Source organism: Esox lucius, chromosome 20, assembly GCF_011004845.1.
Source record: "Esox lucius isolate fEsoLuc1 chromosome 20, fEsoLuc1.pri, whole genome shotgun sequence".
Classification (NCBI taxonomy): Eukaryota; Metazoa; Chordata; class Actinopteri; order Esociformes; family Esocidae; genus Esox; species Esox lucius.
Genome location: NC_047588.1, coordinates 12113570 through 12128152, shown reverse-complemented (window position 1 = coordinate 12128152; position 14583 = coordinate 12113570). Strand labels below are relative to the sequence as shown.

Here is a 14583-nt window from a genome sequence, read left to right as displayed (position 1 = left end):
TTCATTTCTTGTGTAATTGTGTCTTTTTGGGCTGTATCTACAAATACTGACTTTTTTGTTTGTGTGCTATATGATACACTGCTTGGCGTGGTGATTGTCCTAAAGCGGTTTACAAAGTATTTATTTAGACATCTTCTTTTATGTGTGTTTGGAGAAAGTGGGGTTACTGCAGAAAAGTTTGATCAGTTTATTTTTGGAAAATATTTCAAATTTTATCTTGTTTTTATGTGTATTAATTTGCCATTCTTGGATTTTTGCTGCCAAATTATTTCTTTTTTTCTTTGCGCAATAAACCTCTATGCATCTAATAATTCATTGCATGTTGCTGCCTATTCCATGGAATGCCATGACCCGCGGGGGTCTCTTTTCTGTATTTAAGTCGTGGAATATTATCTCCAGTGATTCAGTTGCAGTAAACCCCACAGCTAAGTGATCATCTATCCTCTCCAGTTCTTTGGGCCAATCAAATGCCCGACTAGAGTTTCCTGTTACTTGAGGAACGGTTGCTTTGGATACGAGACTTCAACAATAGTTCGTTTGTCCCTAGGGGCGGAGGTGAGCGTTGTATTTTGGCTAGTTGCGTAATATTGACACATGATGTTTCAAATGTATTAAAACTAGACATGAGTACAAATAAAATGTCACTGCGAGCAGTTCCCCTCGCCTCTGTTACAATAGGACCGCAATCTTGGCGCGACGATACGGTTCGCGCTTTACGGCGCGCAGAAATCCTTTTGCGGCAAACCCACGCAGGACGTTCGGGATCCAGCCGCCCTCGGAGCAGTGGCGCTACTGGTTTTACTCCAAAGAAGGATGACACAATGGTAGAGGATGGAGGTGATAAACATTCCGTGTGCAAAGTAAAACTTAGGCCCTCTACGACAGGAACAATGGTGAGGGATTATTCAGATTATACAAAGTAATTAATTTAATGTGCGCTATTTTCAGATATGTATGGTAATAGCTGCTAGAATTAAAATACATTTTTGTATATTGTAAGGTAAATAATACTGTTTGTTTGGTGTATAGAATTTGTGTAATTTTTCATTGCCACTATTTTCAGTTCCCTTATGCCACCCCCACCACATTTGAGGCCCCATTTCCCCCTCCCTGCTTGCGAGAGCTGTGTGCAGAGGCTAGTGTGGGGCTAGCACGAGAGTACATGCGCAGAGTGAGGGAAGTGGAGGGCCAGTTACGTAGACAGGCTGTCCAGGTGGGACAGGAGGGCACCAAGCTGGAGCGGGAGAGAGGCCACCTGGAGAGAATGCTGAGGAGTCTGCGGAATGAACTGCTGATCAACCAGAAGAGTGCGGAAGGAAGGACCAGGAGACCAGCCACTACTGAGACTGTAAGTGGACTGTGTGTGACTACACTGAGTAAACTTTGTAATCCCATCTGACACCAGAGGGTGGTGCTAGCACTGCACAAATGGACAACATTGCATGAGTTCTGCTGTGTCGTTTGAGAATAAACTGTATCTGACGTTTGATGTCCGGTCCCAGGGCAGAGACGGAGCAGACCATTTACTGCAATGTGAAAAGGTGGAACTCACTAAACTGAAACAGGAACTGGAGTGCATTCTGAGAAACACATTGTCACAACTACAGGTGAAGACTTTTAACAACTTAGTTCTCACTTTACAATAGTCTGTAAGTGCCTAAAGCTTTGCACATGTATTAATACCTCTTCATTTCCTGTGTATGTTTGTCCTGCAGACCCTGGGTCAGTGCAGCCGGCAGCTGTTGGAGTGTGCCAGTGAGAGAGCCCGTGTTCTAGAACTTTTACCCAGCACTGGATCTCTGTCTTTGGGACGACGTGGAACTCCCTCTCAAGGTTTCACAGAAGTGGCAGACCCCATCGGCCCCTTCACACCAGGTTCTGTGTCAATAACATACCGGCACCTTCACACCAGGTTCTGTGTCAATAACATACTGTATTAACGTAACAATTTGTGGCACTGAACAGACACTCTCTTGTCCTATTGATGCTTTCTTTTTACTGAAAAAATATTATAGTAGAATACTATTTAGTTGAATACACTTCTAATAGTAGAATACACTTTATATAATTATAATGTAGCATTTAGTTGTGCATTCACCGTTTTTAAGCAACAGTCACTCAATTAGCCCAGATCAGCAAAACATTGGCTACAGTTGGGCAAGTAAAGAAGCAGTATTTAGATCCCATGACAGAACGTGAAGTGCAGCAAATATTCAGCCACCGTGGCCCCTTTTAATGAGTTCCAGTGGCACACCCCCCATCAAAGATGCCCACCCCATTTACAGTTAGTCCCACAAAGTACCCTCTGTTACTACATAACCTCCTAGAGGATCTATTTCTGTGTTCAGTCTATTACTATGGTTCATCTGGTTTTGTAACATTATCCAAACATCTACTTCTCTCAGAATGTAAGCATGTTCTGGAGTCCTCCACTCAGGCTGTGAAACAGTCACAGCTGCTGAGGGAGAACATCAGACAGATAATTGGGAATGCCATCGCCAGGCAAAAAGCTGCTCACCGTACTGTCAACGAAGGCCTGGTGAAGAAAATAGCCGAGACTGTGACTTTAAAGGTACACTATTAGGATGTGTTTCTACCATATTATATGGCTTACAATTCCTTTTTAGATGAAACAAAACAAAAAAAAAATGAAACAAAATCTAACTTTTTCGAGCAGCAACATCTCACAATGATGTCTGCAGCCACAAGGCAGGCCATTTTTCGCAAACAGAGGCAGCTGAACTGCATTCGTCACAGCCATGACAGTGCTCTGGTCAGTATGTGTCCGGAACCTTCTATAGGGCTCGTCTTTGATGGTAGTGTGCAGTTGATCAAGAAAACCTATTTGGAAATGACCATTGTGTTTTACCTAACTACTTAATCCTCCTATACTGTCACCCAGGGACCAGAGTACAGTGGGGATGTGCTGTCCAGAGAAAAGCTGACCAGACCTATAGTAAATGTTTACCACAGACATCCTGGTACTCGGTTACCTGAGGCTGCTCATCTCATACAGGTGACAAACACCTACCAGTGTCTCTTATCTTGTGTCTTTGTCTTTTTATTGCACCCATTTATAAAACCAATACATTTAAAAAAAAAAAAAAACATTCAGCATGGCCCAAATTGTAATTTGACATCCCCCAAGCAAATATTCCATCAACATCAATTGAATCAATTAAGAGAAGCACTTGTACGTTCTTCTCAGGGTAGCTCAGTTCTCCGCCGCTGTCTGCTTTCCTCCGAGGAGGAGCTCTCCAGGCTACAGGGCACATGTCTGCAGCTGGTGGACAACCTGCAGGGAAAGAGGGCGGCAGAGCTTGTGGACTGTTCTGTGGTCAGGCTGCGGACGCAGCTGGTAGACAGACGAGCTATACCCATGTTTCTCCAACAGGGGGTGTACTAAACTCGTATATATTACTCCGTTCATCTTTCCTTGTGTTCTCTCCTCACCTGCTTCTCAAGAAGAGTTAAGAACCACAGTCCATCCCCTCTGATAAGGACCGGCCTAAGGAAAGATGTATTGAGAAACAGCTCCTGTATAAGCCTATACACAAACTGCATGAGTGCTTTATCCTGGATAAGGTCAAAAGACTGACTGATGTGTCGGACCCATTCACATGTGGCATACCTAAGCTATACTAGTACATTTCATTTAGAACTGGCTAGGTCCAATTTGAGCAGGACTGTGCTTAAGGTTTAGTATGCAAATCTTTTGACCATTGAATATTTTTTATTTCCAAAAATCACCCCACCATGTTGAATAACTAATGTATTCAATGACAAATGTTTACTTTCTTAATTGGAGTTATGGCTGTACTAAATAGGTTGTTGACAGATCTGTAATAATATTTACATCTGGAAATCAATCTATGTAATGGAAATAAAGTTTGAAATGCATCATGGAAAATCAATGAGAAAATTGTTTCTATGTTCTTTCTCAGACAGCTTTACAACCTGGTCTTTGTACACATGGTCCTAAGGGATTCTTAAAAGTGTTCCAAAAGTGGAACATGGGGGAATTACAAAAGTATTATGCTTTATTTATGCTGCTTCATAGCATCAACCACCTGTGGAATTGTGACACTAAATGTCAAAATATGCGTCTTCCAAAGCACACCTGATGATCGTTCTGCCTCCATGGATGTCACTTCTGCCTCCATGGATGTCACAGGTGCCCAAGCTGCCATTGTTGCTTACGCACAATAAGGCAAGGCTACCTTATTTCATAACTTACTCTCCAGACCCCTGTCAGTACCAGTCAATTGCCCCCTTTGTATTCTGCATGCAGAGTTGAGCTGTAAAAGCTTGAGTTTTCAGTTAATGGAAAATATATTTCACATTAATTCAGATAGCTACATGATTCCTCATACCGTACGTTTTCAGCCACCAGGAAATGACAATGATCTATATACACTCACCTAAAGGATTATTAGGAACACCATCCTAATACTGTGTTTGACCCCCTTTCGCCTTCAGAACTGCCTTAATTCTACGTGGCATTGATTCAACAAGGTGCTGAAAGCATTCTTTAGAAATGTTGGACCATATTGATAGGATAGCATCTTGCAGTTGGTGATTTGTGGGATGCACATCCAGGGCACGAAGCTCCCGTTCCACCACATCCCAAAGATGCTCTATTGGGTTGAGATCTGGTGACTGTGGGGGCCATTTCAGTACAGTGAACTCATTGTCATGTTCCAGAAACCAATTTGAAATAATTAGAGCTTTGTGACATGGTGCATTATCCTGCTGGAAGTAGCCATCAGAGGATGGGTACCTGGGGGTCCTAAAGAGATGGACATAGTCAGAAACAATGCTCAGGTAGGCTGTGGCATTTAAACGATGCCCAGTTGGCACTAAGGGGCCTAAAGTGTGCCAAGAAAACATCCCCCACACCATTACACCACAACTAGCCTGCACAGTGGTAACAAGGCATGATGGATCCATGTTCTCATTCTGTTTATGCCAAATTCTGACTCTACCATCTGAATGTCTCAACAGAAATTGAGACTCATCCGACCAGGCAAAATTCTTCCAGTCTTCAACTGTCCAATTTTGGTGAGCTTGTGCAAATTGTAGCCTCTTTTTCCTATTTGTAGTGGAGTGGAGTGGTACCCGGTGGGGTCTTCTGCTGTTGTAGCCCATCCGCCTCAAGGTTGTGCGTGTTGTGGCTTCACAAATGCTTTGCTGCATTCCTCGGTTGTAACGAGTGGTTATTCAGTCAAAGTTGCTCTTCTATCAGCTTGAATCAGTCGGCCCATTCTCCTCTGACCTCTAGCATCAACAAGGCTTTTTCACCCACAGGACTGCCGCATACTGGATGTTTTTCCCTTTTCACACCATTCTTTGTAAACCCTAGAAATGGTTGTGCGTGAAAATCCCAGTAACTGAGCAGATTGTGAAATACTCAGACCGCCCCGTCTGGCACCAACAAACATGCCACGCTTAAAATTGCTTAAACCACCTTTCTTTCCCATTCTGACATTCAGTTTGGAGTTCACGAGATTGTCTTGACCAGGACCACACCCCTAAATGCATTGAACCAACTGCCATGTGATTGGTTGATTAGATAATTGCATTAATGAGAAATTGAACAGGTGTTCCTAATAATCCTTTAGGTGTGTGTATATTGGCCACTTGAACAATTACAGTGAGGGAAAGAAGTATTTGATCACCTGATGATTTTGTACGTTTGTCCACTGACAAAGAAATCATCAGTCTAATTTTAACGGTAAGTTTACTTGAACAGTGACAGAATAACAACAAACAAATCCAGAAAAACACGTCAAAAATGTTATAAATTGATTTGCCTTTTAATGAGTGAAATAAGTATTTCATCCCCTCTCAATCAGAAAGATTTCTGGCTCCCAGGTGTCTTTTATACAGGTGACAAACTGAGATTAGGAGCACACACTTAAAGGGAATGCTCCTAATCTAAGTTTGTTACCTGTATAAAAGTCACCTGTCCACAGAAGCAATCAATCAGATTCCAAATTCTCCACCATGGCCAAGACCAAAGAGCTGTCCAAGGATGTCAGGGACAAGATTGTAAACCTACAAAAAGCTGGAATGGGCTACAAGACCATCGCTAAGCAGTTTGGTGAAAAGATGACAACAGTTGATGCGATTATTCGCAAATGAAAGAAACACAAAAGAACTGTCAATCTCCCTCGTTCTGGGGCTCCATGCAAGATCTCACCTCATGGATTTGCAATGATCATGAGAACGGTGAGGAATCAGCCCAGAACTACATGGGAGGTTCTTGTCAATGATCTCAAGGCAGCTGGGACCATAGTCACCAAGAAAACAATTGGTAGCACACTACGCCGTGAAGGACTGAAATCCTGCAGTGCCCCCAAGGTCCCCCTGTTCAAGAAAGCACATGTACAGGCCCGTCTGAAGTTTGCCAATGAACATCTGAATGATTCCGAGGAGAACTGGGTGAAAGTGTTGTGGTCAGATGAGACCAAAATCGAGCTCTTCGGCATCAACTCAACTCGCCGTGTTTGGAGGAGGAGGAGGAATGCTGCCTATGACCCCAAGAACACCATCCCCACTGTCAATCATGGAGGTGGAAACAAGGGTTTTGCCACCAAGTTTTAAGTCATGTTTTGCAGAGGGGTCGAATTCTTATTTCACTCATTAAAATGCAAATCCATTTATAACATTTTTGACATGCGTTTTTCTGGATTTTATTGTTGTTCTGTCTCTCACTGTTCAAATAAACCTACCATTAAAATTATAGACTGATCATTTATTTGTCAGTGGGCAAACGTACAAATCAGCAGGGGATGAAATACTTTTCCTCCTCGCTGTAACACAGAAAATAAACATTTTGAGCATAGACCATGCATAGACCATCACTATATGTTGGAATGACCACAGACTTCCCCGGAATGGTAGCTAGAACTCATGTCATCCCCTCACTTTTAACAGCGGTGGCCTACATTTAAAAATGTTTTTGTTTTTTTTAAAACAGCCCATTGAAACTGTTCATCCCATGACGTGCGTTTGAACCCATTTGTAGCGGTTGTCCAGTTCTGTTTGAGCTGGAAAGTATAGTTGTGCCAGTGTAGAGATTATACCACAGTCTAAACAAATTAGTGGTGTTCTTGTGGCAACTGCGCAGTGATGCTAATAGTTCTGTAATCCATTTTATTGATGCTGTGAAGAGACAGCCCTACACGACCTGGGTGTTTGTGTCGGTCCAGGAAAACTACTGTTTATAACTAACAGACTCTTTCCCATGCTTTGTGAAGAGCGAGAGTTTTTGGAAGTGACCATGCTTACCCTGAAGGATGTTCATAAGGTTTCGAGCGTTCTATAAATCGCAAGTCAGTTGCGGCTAATTTTAGCTAAGCGTTGTTTACAATATTGTTAGCAATAGGTACTGAGCCAGCGGATAACTTACTTGCTAGGCGTTTCTCTAACCCGGGGATGCGGAACGTGTCATATCCCTCATGTAAAAGCCACTGACTGCATTGACGCTTCTTTCATACCATGCGGCCAATATGAAAATATTATTTTTATGAAGTGTGCACCGCAAACCATGAATAAGGCGGTAACAAATACTGAGATAGCTACTGAGCCTGCCAAAAACGAATGTGAACAACCTTGCCATTTTGACAATGACAGACCGAGGGGAGAAAACAGGCAAATATCACAGCTAATAACAGTTACTCTAGTTGGTAACTTTATTAGGCCCTAATCCATAGGCGGAAATCCAAGGGTGGACCCCCCATATATCACTGTAAACATAACTAATTTCAATAACAGTAATAACGACACCTCTGCACTTTGCCTCATGCAGTGGTTTGATCCACTGCATCCCAGCCCTCAGCAGTGACACGTCGTCCACGTGTGCGAATCTGACACATTGGTGGCTGACTTTCATTAAGTAGTTCAAACAAAGGATATGTTACATTTCTTTACTTCTACCACTCAATACAATTCATTTTCAGGTATCTCGTTATGTTAGCTAGCGGTTAGCTGATGTTTGCTAGCAAGCATTTACATCAACAGCTTTTTTTTAGCTGTTTGAATTCGAGTCAATGACAGAAGCTTGCACTGCAGTGTATGTAGTGTTCCTTAGCAGGCAAGGTGACAGTGTTCATGTATGCCATCTGAAATAGGGTTGTCACACGTCCCGTAAAACACGGGATCGTCCCGTGTTGAAAAATAAAATGCACCTTACAGAAGCATTACGGTACGCGATTTGTCCAGTATTTTCGTGCACACCCTACTTTACGTTTTCACAAGCTTTGATTGACACGAGAAATAATAAAACCAACAGAGTTTCATGAAACATAGCGGAGAAGAATTAAATCAGAATGACAGACGAGTTGTCTTGTCACTCAACGTCATCATTGCCCTGGTTACGGAGACTGAGATTCAGTTTATAATTTTGTTCAGTGTAATTGTCCCCTCCAAATTTGATATCAGATTTTTGCCCCTGCCCTAATCTATGGATTTCATATAGGAGAAATGTGCATGTGGGGCATGTCTGGGATCTTTTATTTCAGTTCATGAATCCAACAATTACATGTTGCGTTTATATTAGTGAACAGTATAATAATGTGAAAGGCCATCATTTCATTATTACTCCAGATAAATCATATACACTTTCTGCAATTACATAAAATAAACTGAACCAAATATTACACTTCCACGTCCTTCATATTTTCTAATAATGCATTCAGGTAAAAACTTGTTCATCAATATGCATTTTTGTGGTCAGTCCAATGTTTCGAATGCTACAGGGATTCACATTAATTCATGCCAGCAAGACGAGAACCACGGTCCTACCTGAGATTAGATTAGAATGGGCCACCTTTTAAGGTAAGGCACTTAAGGTGCCTCTGCATCATGAATTTCAGTTGCACAATTGAACCACTGAGGGCAGAAAATGTCTACTTGAAAGTGCGCAAAAAAACTGTCAAATGAAGACCAGAATTTATGTTTTACTAAAGCTGACCCTAACATGATTTTGCCTTGAAAACAATATTACGTGGTAGTGAAACTAAAGATATGTTCTTAATAGAGTTTTTATGAATAGTGTCAATGTTTAAACTAGAGCCACATTTGTAGAAAGGTAAAAGGAAAATGCTATTTTTATTCAACAGCCTTTCACTGCTACCAGCTCAATGTACTGTTCACCAGTTTCTCTCACAACCCCTAGTTTGAGAAACAATTTATAATAGAACACTACACTTTATATACTGCATATTGACTGCTAGGGGGTCCAATTTGATAATTCACCAACAGCACCTTCCTACTGAGGAACAAGGTTAACCGTATCTTGACATGTCTTGTAGTTCCATTTTCCTATTACTGCCAGTTGGAAGGGAAGACTAATGCCTACACACACCATGAACAGCCAAATATTCTTGTCTGCCCACCGGAGGGGCTTAACCACAAATTTCAAATCTTTTACAAATGTAGCCTTAGCCAACCACAAAAAGTTTTAATCAAGTATGTAAAATTATCTTCCATGAAATCGTAATGATCAATGCCATAGTTGTGTAATACAGTGTACCATGTCCTTGCAGTGTGTGGACACTTCACATTAACAGTATACTTCTCTGCAAACTCAACCCGTTCCTTAGTGTTTTGGAATAACTTCCATGTTTTTCATTAGTGATGATCTTTGAATAAATCCATTGCCATTTTGCAGACATTGTATCGTCGGCTCTGTCGGTGGCTACATTAGAATCCCAAGCTTTGTCCCGTACGGTCACCTGTGAATAGATGTTTACTGTTTTATCCCCCTCCTCCTGAGTCATCTGACTTATGGTCATTTGACCGTCCTCCCTCTAAACTTCACGTCTTTCATTAACAAATCAGGGATGATTCAATAAGCCTTTAGTGAGGAATTACAGATGCTTTGTATATAGACACTCTGTTCATAGAAAAGTGGTGCTGTTGGTTTCGGCAATAGTATATTTCGTTGTAATACCCAATATTTGACTGAATACTCAAATTGTTTAATTATGGTTTTGTAGTAAGATTTCAGTCCTAATTATAGAAGCAGCATTTGTCAAAGAGCGGATCGACTTGTCTTATCACTAGATGGCTAATGTCCTAATTAAATCAGATGTGTTGGGTGGGGAGATATTTAGAGATAAGCAAGATAGTATCAAGGCAAACAGGAGGCTATCTTCAGATCTGTGCAGACGATGCATGAAGAGTGCTACTAAAAACAAACTGGGATATTTACCGACAATTGCACACTATATCAAGACATTTTACAGGACAATAAGTTCAATGTTTTAGGTGATGTTCATGCATCTAAAATAAATCAATTTGATAGCTAGAAAATTCTGAGTTCTTGAGGAGCTGCAAAAGTACACAAGCTGTCAAATCAAAGGTAGTATAAACTATGGTTTTGTTTAGAGAGGGAGAAAAAAAAATGATGTCACAGCTTCTATGCCCTCTGCTTTTCCTGTGCCTGGTACCATCTGTGGGTAAGTGAAAGAGAAAGGACTTCCCCATTGAATGTGCATTATATTCTAAACTTCTCATTGCAATGTGTAGATTATGTACTGTGTGGGTTATGATGGGGTGAGTTAATTAATTTTGTTTTACACTTTGCGTTATTACAATAACAACATGGCTTCAGTCAGTCCCACTCAGTTCCCACACCGGTCAATCACCGATTGCACAGACAAAACCTATTAAACACAAGTACTGTACTTCAGTCATTAATATCTTTTTCTTTCAGTTTCTCTGTTTTGCTTCACCTGTGTCTTCCCTACCATTTCCCCACTGGACTGTATCAAGTTCCCACAGAAGTGTCCTCCAGGTCAGCTATGTCTTTCCAGCAAAGCTGTGGGGAAGAGTGGTGAGAGCACCTGAAGTTACACACATTCAGTATGTGCGCCCGCGTAGGCGTACGTGACTATTAGTATTTTTCCAAATAACACTGTTACTGTAGCGCCAACCCCATTCAGCAACACCTTTCATCTACAGGAGCCTTCAGTGTGACACTGTATGAGAAGAGCTGTGTCCTCTCCTCCCTGTGTGGCCTGGCTGGTGAGAAGTACTCCATGGGCCTGAACTTCACCTTCACCAATGAATGCTGTGCCACCCACCTGTGTAACGGAGCTGCAGCCCTCTCTGCCCTCTACTGGCCTGGCTTGGTGTTCTCCCTCCTCCCATTCACCCTCTCACTGCGGTGAATGGACGGTCTATGAAAATTATAATGCTACCGTCAGAGAAAGCAATGGGAAAACAATTGTTTAACCTGACCATCTTCCTGAGTGGAGCATAACGAAAGTTTTGCTTGATTGCCTTATGAAAAACAATGCAAGTTTTAAACAACTAGAATAGTGTTCATGTCTTCAGTGTTTCTGTCATTCTAAATGGAGAGCTCAAAACATAACAATTATCACTGTATGGATAATAAATAGTATTGATACCATCTAACATTGTCTATTTGTAATAATATATTTGGATAAATCTTAATTGGTAAAGGCACTGTATTGCTTATGTAAGATACAGGAAGGTATAACTATATTCATACTTCAAGCCTATCTGTTTAAATATGTGCTCACACTGCAAATGAGATATGTAGGACTAGCGTTGTGCGTGTCAACTAGTCTGCTTCTACGTCACACAACAGGTGTTTTTGATTCTGTTTTAAGTCATTCGTGTGCAGATTCACGATAGTGCCTGATTGTGCTGGAGTTATTGTAGCCAATAACTTTGGTACAAGAATATATCGACATGTTGTGTCTTTTTAACTTGGCCTTTTTGACACTTTTGCATCCTAGAGCGGCTGGACACTCGACTGAACGCCCGATCTTTAATGCGAAAGTCTCTAGTACAGAAGACCCACCGTCTTATCTCGAATTACCTGTATTTCTGCACTATAGGGTGCCTTTGATAGACAAGAACAAATTTACTCCAGTCAGTGGAACTGGACACGAACAATTACCGGATAAAATCAGGGAAATACTGCTACCGATGTACCCAACACAGAAGCCCTCAAATCGACCAAGTCAGGCTGGCGAAGTGATAACACTCTGTAACGTCAACAAGATGCACGTGCAGGTTAAAAAAAGCATTTTGGGCTCAAGGGGATCACCGTCAAAAGTGACACTCGGAACATGTCAAGCCAATAAATCTACAAAAGATTCCCTCTTCTTTGAATACGACCTCGGCCTCTGTGGGAGCGAGCGCTCGGTAAGATTCCTATTAGCTTGTTTTAATTAACATTCATAGCCTACATTTCTCAGAAATTATTTGTAATAATATTGACATGGCCCTACTTCCATAAACCAGATTGTAAACAATCGAGTTGCTTACTCAAACTCACTCCGATATGATCCTCCGAAGATCCAAGGGCCTATCAGGCGATCAGTACCATTCACTATGAAGGTTGTCTGTCTCTTCAACAGGTGAGTTGAAACAGGAATCCCCACTTAAACGATGCCCCCGCCGGTTTCCTAAACGCCAAGGGTGGCGCTGGAGAAACTGTCGATGCAAGGACTTAGTTTAAATCATGTTTTGAGGCTTTAGTATTTGCTTAGATTTACTTTGTTTTCCAATATATTTTTGGTACAACAATTCAACAAGGCTCATAAGGCCTTTTTTATATTCTTCAAGACTAATATAATTAAGTATTAATATGGGAGAACAGGGGTGTATTAATTCCACCAAACAAATATTTTTAACAAATATTTTTAGACTTTAAGCTTTTTGTTGTGGAATAAATACACCCCTGGTTGTCCAACTTTTTCTGCTGATAGATAATGTCAGTGATTTAGATTGCGTGTTTCTTTCCAGATATCATTATGCCTACAAAATAGGCTACACGCCAAAAGTCAAGGTGCAGACATTCTCCAAACAAATGACCGAAAAAAACAGCATCCTGCTCACTGCTCGTAATGGTACAGTACAGATGAGTAATTGACCTTGGAAAATGAGTAGTCCATGTTACAATTAAATAATGTAATAGTAAAGATATTACTCATTCTTTGTCCCTCAGCTCAATGGGCAAGGCTTGGCCCATCCGAGGGGTTTTATTTGGGAAAGTCCATGTACTTCCAGGCTGAAGCACCTTCCATGTCTACAGACAGACGTCTCTATGTCCATTCATGTCATGTGACCCTAAAGCGGTCACACACCTCAATGCCACAGTACACAGTCATTGACAATTTGGGGTAATGTAGACATCCAGCCTCAATGATGTGTTAGTACACTGTCCTTTTCTTTTTAGGGGACACTTTGAAACACACAGTCCTCTCTTCTGTTCAGGTGCATGGTTGAGAGCAAAAACCACAGAGGTTCCAGATTCGTTCCATATAAAAGGAGTGCTGTGAGGTTTTCCGTCGACGCGTTTCTGTTTCAAGGAATGACAGCGGTTCAGGTATGTCGAGGATGCCATTTGAACAGCATTTCATACATGATTGCTGTGCCTTCGTTAGGTGATGGCCTACCAAGCCTATGTCATTTGCTGATGTCCCCTTACTTCCAGTGCAATGTAGAGCTAGTGTGAGTTGGTATGCAGCCTGTAGATTGGGGGCCCTGTTTGATATGTGTCCTCAGCCCCAGCAGCTGTACATGCACTGTGCTGTATCTGTGGGAAGGTCAGTCCCTTCGTCCACTGCCAAGGCCTGCAACTATGATGCCAAGGCAAGAGGGTAAGCCTGTGCTGTTCCTAGACTTCCTGCTGCTTCATCCAACATACACCCTTCAGAGAGAGAGAGAGAGAGATGTGAAAGGGCGTTCGTTTTGGTCTTCTACATCTTGGTCATTTCCTTTCAGATGGAAGGAGCTGTATGGAGCCTCTTCCGTGTGCTCCTGCTGTGACTCAAAGTGCACTTCTGCCGTGCCTTCTAGTGAGTACTTCTCCTTACCGGTGTCCCCCTGTTGGTCTTTTGGTCAAACATACTTTTGTTTTACTCTTAGTCATTGACTGTATTCATTATTTTTGTTTGGAATGCCAATGTTGTTTTTTTACATTTGTTGCAAAGAAACCCATCCCTGTGTTTTCAAATACATTCCAGATTCTCCCTAAGTCGTTAGTGCCTTGGGGGATAGGTTTATTCATGCACTAGGACTGACGATAGCACAAGTCATCTGTGCATCAAGGGATCCATTTGAATCAAGTGTGACTGCTAGGGGCGAATACAAAACTGTTCACCAAGATTTGGACATTTATGTTATTAAAATCAGTTAGCCTCCTTTCATTCAGTTGGCCAATCAAGCCGTTTGGTGTCTGACATTTTGTATACATTTTTAGCCACCCCTAAGATGGTTTCCAGCAAACCCTGGTCATTGGACTACAACACAACCCCTGCTCTGACCCAGGAGGTGTGGACAACGACAGAGGCTGAGGTGGCGGTGCATTCAGGACGTGGGAAGCAGATGGGGAGGCCTAAAACCAGACCTGTGAAGGGATTTGCTGTTGTAGATGAGCAGGTATCCGAACCACACAGAACATTCGAGGAAATATTTGGTTTGGAAAAATAGAAAGGTGTGATGCCACTGCCTGATGTTCATGTGCATAATTCACCAATAAAGAACAAATGCTGATCCAATGTGTAGTTTGGATTTCATCTGTAAAACTTAGATATG

At 41.8% G+C, this 14583-nt stretch overlaps 3 protein-coding genes and 1 long non-coding RNA gene across 8 annotated transcripts; 3 read left to right on the top strand and 1 right to left on the bottom strand.

Annotated features, from left to right (window-relative positions):
• The first annotated feature begins 599 nt into the window (after positions 1–599).
• On the top strand, positions 600–3914 carry ccdc105 (coiled-coil domain containing 105). Of its 3 annotated transcripts, XM_034289091.1 has the most exons (8): positions 600–893; positions 1064–1348; positions 1503–1607; positions 1716–1875; positions 2406–2572; positions 2678–2773; positions 2903–3016; positions 3209–3914. In XM_034289091.1, the coding sequence occupies exons 1-8, from the start codon at positions 624–626 to the stop codon at positions 3404–3406; spliced, it is 1395 nt and encodes a 464-aa protein (XP_034144982.1). In that variant the 5' UTR covers positions 600–623; the 3' UTR covers positions 3407–3914. The 3 variants fall into 3 exon arrangements, with proteins under 3 accessions (XP_034144982.1, XP_028971752.2, XP_034144983.1); XM_029115919.2 differs by having other exon boundaries at positions 2903–3914; XM_034289092.1 differs by having other exon boundaries at positions 756–837; positions 2903–3914.
• LOC117593515 lies at positions 3208–11179 on the bottom strand. Of its 3 annotated transcripts, none has more exons than XR_004574936.1 (4): positions 11094–11179; positions 10758–10828; positions 3454–3508; positions 3208–3295 (listed from the first exon to the last, which is right to left on the bottom strand). It is a non-coding gene; the product is annotated as an uncharacterized LOC117593515 (long non-coding RNA). The 3 variants fall into 3 exon arrangements; XR_004574935.1 differs by lacking the exons at positions 10758–10828; positions 11094–11179 and adding exons at positions 4121–4307; positions 7294–7404; XR_004574937.1 differs by lacking the exons at positions 10758–10828; positions 11094–11179 and adding exons at positions 4121–4298; positions 7294–7404.
• lypc (ly6 domain containing, pigment cell) lies at positions 9563–11395 on the top strand. The gene is made up of 3 exons (XM_010905719.3): positions 9563–10466; positions 10724–10843; positions 10972–11395. Exons 1-3 carry the CDS (start codon positions 10382–10384, stop codon positions 11178–11180), a joined length of 414 nt encoding a protein of 137 aa, XP_010904021.1. The 5' UTR covers positions 9563–10381; the 3' UTR covers positions 11181–11395.
• A 201-nt stretch (positions 11396–11596) lies between these two features.
• On the top strand, positions 11597–14546 carry zp3d.2 (zona pellucida glycoprotein 3d tandem duplicate 2). Its single transcript, XM_010905720.4, has 8 exons — positions 11597–12186; positions 12286–12401; positions 12790–12893; positions 12992–13166; positions 13261–13372; positions 13552–13646; positions 13771–13844; positions 14249–14546. Exons 1-8 carry the CDS (start codon positions 11728–11730, stop codon positions 14476–14478), a joined length of 1365 nt encoding a protein of 454 aa, XP_010904022.2. The 5' UTR covers positions 11597–11727; the 3' UTR covers positions 14479–14546.
• The last annotated feature ends 37 nt before the right edge of the window (positions 14547–14583 follow it).

What these genes read in the sequence shown, in the direction of transcription:
- ccdc105 (XM_029115919.2), top strand. Translation starts at nt 624, where the DNA reads ATGAGTACAAATAAAATGTCACTGCGAGCAGTTCCCCTCGCCTCTGTT. An exon ending in CATCGGCCCCTTCACACCAG is followed by an intron (nt 1,876 to 2,405) that starts GTTCTGTGTCAA and finishes TACTTCTCTCAG; the next exon opens with AATGTAAGCATGTTCTGGAG. An exon ending in ACAGCCATGACAGTGCTCTG is followed by an intron (nt 2,774 to 2,902) that starts GTCAGTATGTGT and finishes ACTGTCACCCAG; the next exon opens with GGACCAGAGTACAGTGGGGA.
- lypc (XM_010905719.3), top strand. Translation starts at nt 10,382, where the DNA reads ATGGTTTTGTTTAGAGAGGGAGAAAAAAAAATGATGTCACAGCTTCTA. An exon ending in GTGCCTGGTACCATCTGTGG is followed by an intron (nt 10,467 to 10,723) that starts GTAAGTGAAAGA and finishes TTTTTCTTTCAG; the next exon opens with TTTCTCTGTTTTGCTTCACC. An exon ending in CAAAGCTGTGGGGAAGAGTG is followed by an intron (nt 10,844 to 10,971) that starts GTGAGAGCACCT and finishes TTTCATCTACAG; the next exon opens with GAGCCTTCAGTGTGACACTG.
- zp3d.2 (XM_010905720.4), top strand. Translation starts at nt 11,728, where the DNA reads ATGTTGTGTCTTTTTAACTTGGCCTTTTTGACACTTTTGCATCCTAGA. An exon ending in TCTGTGGGAGCGAGCGCTCG is followed by an intron (nt 12,187 to 12,285) that starts GTAAGATTCCTA and finishes TCCATAAACCAG; the next exon opens with ATTGTAAACAATCGAGTTGC. An exon ending in AAGGAATGACAGCGGTTCAG is followed by an intron (nt 13,373 to 13,551) that starts GTATGTCGAGGA and finishes ATGTGTCCTCAG; the next exon opens with CCCCAGCAGCTGTACATGCA.